Source organism: Oncorhynchus mykiss, chromosome 10 (genome assembly GCF_013265735.2).
Source record: "Oncorhynchus mykiss isolate Arlee chromosome 10, USDA_OmykA_1.1, whole genome shotgun sequence".
NCBI lineage: Eukaryota > Metazoa > Chordata > Actinopteri > Salmoniformes > Salmonidae > Oncorhynchus > Oncorhynchus mykiss.
Genome location: NC_048574.1, coordinates 54,650,854 through 54,660,051, shown reverse-complemented (window position 1 = coordinate 54,660,051; position 9,198 = coordinate 54,650,854). Strand labels below are relative to the sequence as shown.

At 43.9% G+C, this 9,198-nt stretch overlaps 1 protein-coding gene across 1 annotated transcript; it reads left to right on the top strand.

Annotated features, from left to right (window-relative positions):
• The first annotated feature begins 255 nt into the window (after nt 1-255).
• On the top strand, nt 256-2,715 carry LOC118966636 (early nodulin-75-like). The gene is made up of 3 exons (XM_036989358.1): nt 256-315; nt 466-534; nt 811-2,715. Exons 1-3 carry the CDS (start codon nt 256-258, stop codon nt 2,713-2,715), a joined length of 2,034 nt encoding a protein of 677 aa, XP_036845253.1.
• Nucleotides 2,716-9,198: the final 6,483 nt, after the last annotated feature.

Below are 9,198 nucleotides of genomic sequence, written 5' to 3'. Positions count from 1 at the left end.
TCTATTTAAATTGAACCCACCGACTGGGTATAGCTCATTGTCTTCGCATCATTACACCTGATCAACTGCTGAAATTAACTGTGACTCAAGGTAAGACTCAAGGTAAGAGAATTGGTCGTAAAGCAGGGCTTTTGAACGTTGGTAAATATACTTATGCTGTGGTGTTCACATGCTATTTCAGCATTCAGAACAAAAACAAAAAGGTCATCTAAGCTGCTTTTGCTTCTTAATATGTTTTTAGAACTGACCACCAAGATGATGATGAAGGCTACAATCTTTCTGGGATACCTCCTGGGCCTGTCATTGACTGTTCCTGTGAGTTTAACAAAAATAAACATACAATAGATATGGCCCAAATTACGTAGTATTCTACATTATATCATATTTTATTTATATTTTCGATATCATTTTTTAAATATATTCATATATAGGCATATTTACATGTACAAAATTATTATTTTTCAGGCTGATGTGGATCATTTGAGAGTTGCACGTTCCAGCTCTGACTCCAACTCTAACTCAAACTCCAAGGAGGTACGTTCCATAGCTCCACAGATTATGAGCAGAAATTATTTACACCTGCACCTGCCCTAACCCCTGCACCAGACTCAGCCCCTGCACCAGCCCCTGCACCAGCCCCAACCCCGGCACCAGCCCCTGCACCAGCTCCAACCCCGGCACCAGCCCCTGCACCAGCCCCAACCCCGGCACCAGCCCCTGCACCAGCCCCAACCCCTGAGCCAGCCCCAACCCCTGAACCAGCCCCATCCCCAGCCCCAACCCCTGAACCAGCCCCAACCCCTGAACCAGCCCCAACCCCTGAACCAGCCCCAACCCCGGCACCAGCCCCAACCCCTGAACCAGCCCCAGCACCTGCCTCAACCCCTGAACCAGCCCCAGAACCTGCCTCAACCCCAGTACCAGCCCCAGCACCTGTCCCAACCCCTGAACCAGCCCCAGCACCTGCCTCAACCCCTGAACCAGACCCAGCACCTGCCTCAACCCCTGAACCAGCCTCAACCCCTGAACCAGCCCCAACCCCGGCACCAGCCCCAACCCCTGAAACAGCCCCAGCACCTGCCTCAACCCCTGAACCAGCCCCAGCACCTGCCTCAACCCCTGAACCAGCCCCAGCACCTGCCCCAACCCCTGAACCAGCCCCAGCACCTGCCCCAACCCCTGAACCAGCCACTGCACCTGCCTCAACCCCTGAACCAGCCACAGCACCTGCCTCAACCCCTGAACCAGCCCCAGCACCTGCCCCAACCCCTGAACCAGTCTCAGCACTTGCCTCAACCCCAGCACCAGCCCCAGCACCTGCCCCAACCCCTGAACCAGCCTCAGCACCTGCCTCAACCCCTGAACCAGCCCCAGCACCTGCCTCAACACCAGCACCAGCCCCAGCACCTGCCCCAACCCCTGAACCAGCCCCAGCAACTGCCTCAACCCCTGAACCAGACCCAGCACCTGTCTCAACCCCTGAACCAGCCCCAACACCTGCCTCAACCCCTGCACCAGCCCCAACCCCTGAACCAGCCCCAGCAACTGCCTCAACCCCTGAACCAGACCCAGCACCTGTCTCAACCCCTGAACCAGCCCCAGCACCTGCCTCAACCCCTGCACCAGCCCCAACCCCTGAACCAGCCCCTGCACCTGCCTCAACCCCTGCACCAGCCCCAACCCCTGAACCAGCCCCTGCACCTGCCTCAACCCCTGAACCAGCCCCAGCACCTGAACCAGCCCCTGCACCTGCCTCAACCCCTGAACCAGCCCCAACCCCTGAACCAGCCCCTGCACCTGCCTCAACCCCTGCACCAGCCCCAACCCCTGAACCAGCCCCTGCACCTGCCTCAACCCCTGAACCAGCCCCAGCACCTGCCTCAAACCCTGAACCAGCCCCAGCACCTGCCTCAACCCCTGAACCAGCCCCAGCACCTGCCTCAACCCCTGAACCAGCCACAGCACCTGCCTCAACCCCTGAACCAGCCCCAGCACCCGCCACAACCCCTGAACCAGCCCCAGAACCTGCCTCAACCCCAGTACCAGCCCCAGCACCTGTCCCAACCCCTGAACCATCCCCAGCACCTGCCTCAACCCCTGAACCAGACCCAGCACCTGCCTCAACCCCTGAACCAGCCCCAAACCCTGAACCAGCCCCAACCCCGGCACCAGCCCCAACCCCTGAACCAGCTACAGCACCTGCCTCAACCCCTGAACCAGCCCCAGCACCTGCCTCAACCCCTGAACCAGCCCCAGCACCTGCCCCAACCCCTGAACCAGCCCCAGCACCTGCCCCAACCCCTGAACCAGCCCCAGCACCTGCCTCAACCCCTGAACCAGCCCCAGCACCTGCCTCAACCCCTGAACCAGCCACAGCACCTGCCTCAACCCCTGAACCAGCCCCAGCACCTGCCCCAACCCCTGAACCAGTCCCAGCACCTGCGTCAACCCCAGCACCAGCCCCAGCACCTGCCCCAACCCCTGAACCAGCCCCAGCAACTGCCTCAACCCCTGAACCAGACCCAGCACCTGTCTCAACCCCTGAACCAGCCCCAGCACCTGCCTCAACCCCTGCACCAGCCCCAACCCCTGAACCAGCCCCTGCACCTGCCTCAACCCCTGCACCAGCCCCAACCCCTGAACCAGCCCAGGCACCTGCCTCAACCCCTGCACCAGCCCCAACCCCTGAACCAGCCCATGCACCTGTTGGGTTGAGCCCTGCACCAGTCCCCCAACGTGACAAATTAAATGTAATATCCTATATATTAATTAATTCACTTTTCAATCTAGCAGGTATTTAATGGAACTCCCAGAGAGTAACTGCAGTCCCTTCATATATCCTGCATCACGCAGAATGAACATTCAGCACTCTGTGGAACCCCACACTTTACATTATGAAGTGTGATTCCTTTATGTATTTATGTTCAATTAAAAATATATATATTTCAAGCTACATTGTATGTCTCTCCAGTTCTCTGATGAATGCTCATGAAGTTTGTGGAAATTGTGAAAAAAAAGTGTGGTACATCAGATTGTATGATAAGTAAATGGTCTAAATAAATGGTGGAACTTTAGCTATATTGCATTATTTGAGAAATGAAAGCGGTGCAATACAATTTGAAACAATATTTTATCAATATACATTATCTAACATTATTTAAATGTGTTCATTTAGCCTCCACAATCCCCCAAAACCATGTGAATGAATCATCCACAGTTTCAAAACGTCTCATCTTTGCTAAGGTTTCCTAATACTGATGAGACATTGTTCTTTGTGGGGACTGTGGATATATAGATTTGTAGGATTACCCACCAAATGCCTAATTTCATCACATTTACATCTCCAGGACACACCTTTGATCATGGGACTGAAAGCTCATTGGTGCACTGGACTGAAATGGTCTATAAAAGCACAAACTAGCTGTTAAGTTACAATACAGCATCAGTGTCACAACTTTAGTTCTGACTTTTCAACCATTTTACATCTTCACTTGAACAGGTAAGAGATTCAAAGAATACTGTAGTGGAATTTAGGCTTGCAGAATTTTATCTAGCTTTGAATTCACAATTCGTATTCTTCATTTCAAGAATTCCATGGCGACCATGAAACTACTATTCCTAGTGATGTGCCTGATTGGACTTTGTTCCTCTATTCCTGTAAGAATTCTTGAAATACAACATCAACACTGCAATTTACAAATCAATACACCAAGAGATTGCTGTTTCCACAGATTGCAATGTATTGGAATATGACAATACATTAATTATTACAATATGATGGACTTAAGTTCACACTTTGAGTGTTGATTACTCTATACTGTAATATCCTTCATCCTGGGATTTTGTTTGTGTGTGCAGGTGTCTGAGAAACATGATCGAGAGGAGCGCTCAGCTAGTGATGAGGTACAGTAATATTTAGTACTATCTATTGCTATTTATTAGGTATTCTATCTATTAGAGTACTTTAGTATGGGCTGCTATTTGAATATGATTACTAGTTTGTTTGAGTTCAGAACAATTTATCCATCTCTCTCTCTCTCTCTCTCTCTCTCTCTCTCTCTCTCTCTCTCTCTCTCTCTCTCTCTCTCTCTCTCTCTCTCTCTCTCTCTCTCTCTCTCTCTCTCTCTCTCTCTCTCTCTCTATCTATCTCTCTCTCTCTCTCTCTCTCTCCACAGATGTTCAGGGGTTTTGGGCATGGTGTTGGGGGATTCTATCCTTATCAGCAGCTTCAGCAGCCTCAGCAGCCTCAGTACCCGTCATACTTCCCTTACGCCCAGCCTCCCCAAAGTAACTCTGCCCTGATGGCCCTCCTGCCCTTCCTATTGGCCAGACTCGCTGCCGCTCCAGCCGCAACTCCTGCTGCAGCTCCCGCCCCAGCCCCAGCAGCAGGTGGAAAATGAGATGGGCGCCAGAAGGACTCTCATGTCTCCACCTTGTTTACATCACATATGTTGACATTAGCTGCTGTTCAGAGCTGATTATTCCATTTTCAATAAATGAAATAAGTTAAGATCTATCATTGTGTATGTCTTTGTCTGTTGTGTTCTGTTTGTTTGACAAAGTATTTGCGATGCTTTCAAAACAAGAGTGAAACCTCTCTGACATAAGGTGGATGTCTCTACAAGTTCTAACACAAATATGAACAAATATGAAATCCACAAAACTTCGGAATTCATAGTCAATTCCAGGGTATTTGGTGTTTCCAAAAAAGGGTCAAGACCCACTACCAGTTCCTCTTAGGTAGCACATGATGAAATATGTTGTTTGGTGGCTAATAACAAGACAATTTTGAAAGACACATTGCAAATGGGTTATAACATAATCGTTTGCGAACCTCTAATCTATAACTTCAGTATAAAGTCAGATACTCTAGATATCTAGTAAGCTTTGTGTGAGATTATTTTGAATGAGTACCCATTACACCTTTTGTTTGTCTGAATTTGAGGGTTTTACGGACCGGCTAAGCTTCTGGTCCCCTTTTGATTACTCTAGTTATCTATCCTTAGCACTGAGTAAGTATCAACACTTAATAGTAGCCTAGTATACAATTACCCTGATTCATTGTTTTAATCATTTTATTTTTCTGTCGTACCTGATAGAAATTCGATCAATACCTGACGCTCCAAAGTAAATTCCTCAAATAATGTGATTTGATATAAAAACGTTGTGAGGGAGACCCTTATTAGCTGGTCTGTGATCCACTGACAATACAAGGTCAGAGGTAATATGCCAAACTCACACAGTTACACACAGAGAATGTTATTGCCATAAATGTAGATGTGAAATAGACATTGTTTGGAATTAACAGCAGATGGGAAACAATGACACAGTAGGCCTACTGACATTTTCAGTTAGCACATTTGATTAATAGCAGTGGCAAGAGGCTCATTTGTTTGCCTGTTTTGCAATGCCCAACGTTACATGGAACACCCAGACATCATACAACATCCTTCATTACAACACATTTAGGCTTCATTAGGGCTTTGTGATTGGCTGAGAAACACTATATATTGTCTGTGTATTGATGAGTGTGCTAGCGCTTACAGAGGCACTGAGAAGGCTTTTAACCCTGAGATACGTTAAGGTATGGTTATACTAATAATTCTAACACTTTGTTCAGAGTGAAGTCATTCTTATACACTCATTAACTGTTTAATAGATTATACATATAATATAATCTGTAACTTGTAGGGAATAGATGGATTAATAAAGTGATGATGTTTATGTTTATACTCTATTTAGATGAAGACTTTCAGCATGAAGATTGTTGTTCTACTTGGATTTGTGATGCTTCTCTCTATTGCTTTGGTAAGCCATGCATATAGTATGTACATGAAATGCTGGTGCAAATCTTAAAGTTAGTATATTACATCCATATGTACTGTGTATTATTTAATTGTCTTATTGTTTGCTTTTGAAGGCTGAGCATGGCCATCAGCATGTCATTGAGAAGTTTCTTCAAGTGAGGAGGTGAGTATATATTTTTAAAGGAGTATTTTTGCATTATTGGGGACAGAGACATTGAGACAAAGACAGGAAAGGCAAAGTTTGTGCCAAAAGGGTGTGAGCCACAATCAAATCGAAGCCTACACGTTATATAGTGCTTTCCAAAAGTATTCACACCACTTGACTTTTTCCACATGTTGTGTTACAAGGTGGGATTCAAATGGACAAAAAAAATAGTATTTTCTGTCAACGATCTACACAAAATACTCTCTAATGTCAAAGTGGAAAAAACATTCAAACATTTGTAAAGAAAATATGAACAATAAAACTCTAATATGTCTTGATTACATAGGTATTCAAACCCCTGAATCAATAGAGGTTTGAGTTATCTTTGGCAATTATTGCAGCTGTGAGTCTTTCTGGTTAATTAAGTCTAAGATCTTTGAACACCTGGATGGTACAAAATTTGCACATGATCTCTGCTTAGAGAGCCACTTTCAAGTCTTGCCATAGATTTGCAAGCTGATTTATGTCAAAACTGTGACTAGGCCACTCTGGAACATTCAATGTAGATTATTGTCCTGCTGAAAGGTACATTTTGTCTCCCATTGAATGAACCAAGTTTTCCTCTATGATTCTGCCTGTGCTTAGCTCTATTCCATTTCTTTTTATCCGAAAAAACTCCCTAATCCTTGCCATTGACAAGCATACTGTAAGGGTTTTCATCCTCCTCTTCTGAGGAGGAGTAGCGAGAGGGATCGGAGGACCAATGCACAGCGTGGTAAGTCTCCATGGTTGTTTATTAAACACATAATCTGAACACTCCATACAAAACAATAAACGTGAATGACGAAAACCGAAAACAGTACCGTGTGGTGTAAAACACAGACACGGAAACAATCACCCACAAAACAACAGTGAAACCCAGGCTACCTAAGTATGATTCTCAATCAGAGACAACTAACGACACCTGCCTCTGATTGAGAACCATACTAGGCCGAACACAGAAAAACAACCTAGACACACAAAACATAGAATGCCCACCCAACTCACGTCCTGACCAACTAAAACAAACAACAAACACAATAACTAGGGTCAGAACGTGACACATACCCATAACATGATGCAGCCAACACCATGCTTGAAAATATGAAGAGTGGTAGGCAGTGATGTGTTGTGCTGGATTTGCCCCGTAACATAACACTTTCTATTCAGGGAATAAAGTTAATTTCTTTGCCACATTTTTTACACTTTTTCTTTAGTGCTTTTTTTCAAACAGGATGCGTGTTTTTAATTTTTTCAAATTCTGTACAACCTTCCTTCTTTTCACTCTATCATTTAGATTAGTATTGTGGATTAACTACAGTGTTGCTGATCCATCCTCAGTTTTCTCCTAACACAGCCATTAATAAACTATGTAACTGTTTTAATGTCAGCATTGGCCTCATGGTAAAATCCCTGTTCGACTGAGGGACCTTACCGATAATTGTACATGTGGGGTACAGAGATGAGGTAATCATAAAAAAATGATATTATACACTATTTTTGTAAACAGAGTGTGTCCATGCAACTCCTGACTTGCACATTTTTACTCCTGAACTTATTTAGGCTTGCCATAACAAAGGGGTTAAATACTTAAGTGTTTCTATAAACATAATTCCACTTATGGGACATTATGGGTATTACGGGTATTGTGTGTAGGCCAGTGACACAAAATCTCAATTTAATCAATTTTAAATTCAGGCTGTAACAAAACAAAATGTAGAAGATTTCAAGGGGAGTACTTACTTTCTGAAGGCACTAAATGTGCTAAATGCAGCGGCCTTAACTACTAGACCACCCCAGGACACATGATTAAATTATTTTTCCTTCAAACAACTTTACATAGAAACCAATTACATATATTATCAGTATATGTGTCACGCCCGTGACTAGGGGGTATTCTAGTTTATAATTTCTATGTTGCGTTCTAGTTTAAATTTTCTATGTTGGTGTTTTGTATGATTCTCAATTAGAGGCAGCTGGTAATCAATCGTTGTCTCTAATTGGGGATCATATTTCAGTAGCTATTTTTCCCACCTGTGTTTGTGAGATATTGTTTTGTGCTTGTGCACCACGTAGTCATTTTTAGTTAGTTAGTTAGTTGTTTGTTTGTTTGTTTGTTGAGTGATATGTTTTGTTTTGTTTAAGGTTCTCTTTAAATTAAAGATGTGGAACTCAACATCCGCTGCGCCTTGGTCCCGTTCTTACGACAACCGTGACAATATGCATGGCCCTTGCTATATACAGTTAAATAACAAAAAGGATAAACAACTAAAATAAACTATGTACAGTTATTGTGTACAACGTAAATATAATTTGTAAATTATTATTATTATTTGTAAAGAAAATGTGAAAAATAAGTATTCAAATCCTTGAGTCAACAGAATCAGCTGTGAGTCTTTCTGGGTAAGTCATTAAGAGCTTTGCATACCTGGATTGTTCAATATTTGCACATTATTCTTAAAATATATTCAAGCCCTGTCAAGTTGGTGGTTGATCATTGCTAGACATCCATTTCCAAATCTTGTCATAGATTTTCAAACCGAACCATATGTGTGGGGTACATAGTTGAGGTAGTCATAAAAAAAGTATTATTATTATTGCAAACAGAGTGAATCGATGCAACACCTGATGTGATTTCTTAAGCATATTTTTACTCCTGTACTTTTTTAGTCATGATATAACAAAGAGATTGAATACTTATTGACTCAAGACATTTCAGCTTTTCATTTTTTCTATAAACAGAATTCCACTTTGACATTATGGGGTATTGTGTGTAGGCCAGTGACAAAAAAATCTCAATTTAATCCATTTTACATTCAGGGTGTAACAAAACAAAATGTGGAAAAAGTAAGAGAGTGTGAAAACTTTCTGAAGGTACTTTAAGTGTGAGCTAAAGGCAGCAGCATTAACTACTGGACCACCCCAGAACACATGATGTAATGATTTTTCCTTCAAGCAACTTGACATAGAAACCAATGACATATAGTATGAGCATCTACATGGCCCCTGGTATATACAGTTATTCAATACAAATGATTTACTTCTAAAATAAACTATGTACAGTTATTGTGTATGGTGTACACAATTGAGACTCCAGTGACTACATTCGTTTTGATTATCCTTCTTTTTGCCTCCCAGCCCCAGCCCCAGCCCCAGCTCCAGCCCCACCCCAGCTCCAGCCCCAGCTGGTCGCTGAGAAAGGACATG

Bases quoted from the DNA above. Each gene is read 5' to 3' on its own strand.
- LOC118966636 (XM_036989358.1), top strand. From the start codon at position 256: ATGATGATGAAGGCTACAATCTTTCTGGGATACCTCCTGGGCCTGTCA. The intron at 316-465 runs GTGAGTTTAACA...ATTATTTTTCAG, and splicing joins GCCTGTCATTGACTGTTCCT to GCTGATGTGGATCATTTGAG. The intron at 535-810 runs GTACGTTCCATA...CCCCTGAACCAG, and splicing joins CTAACTCAAACTCCAAGGAG to CCCCAACCCCTGAACCAGCC.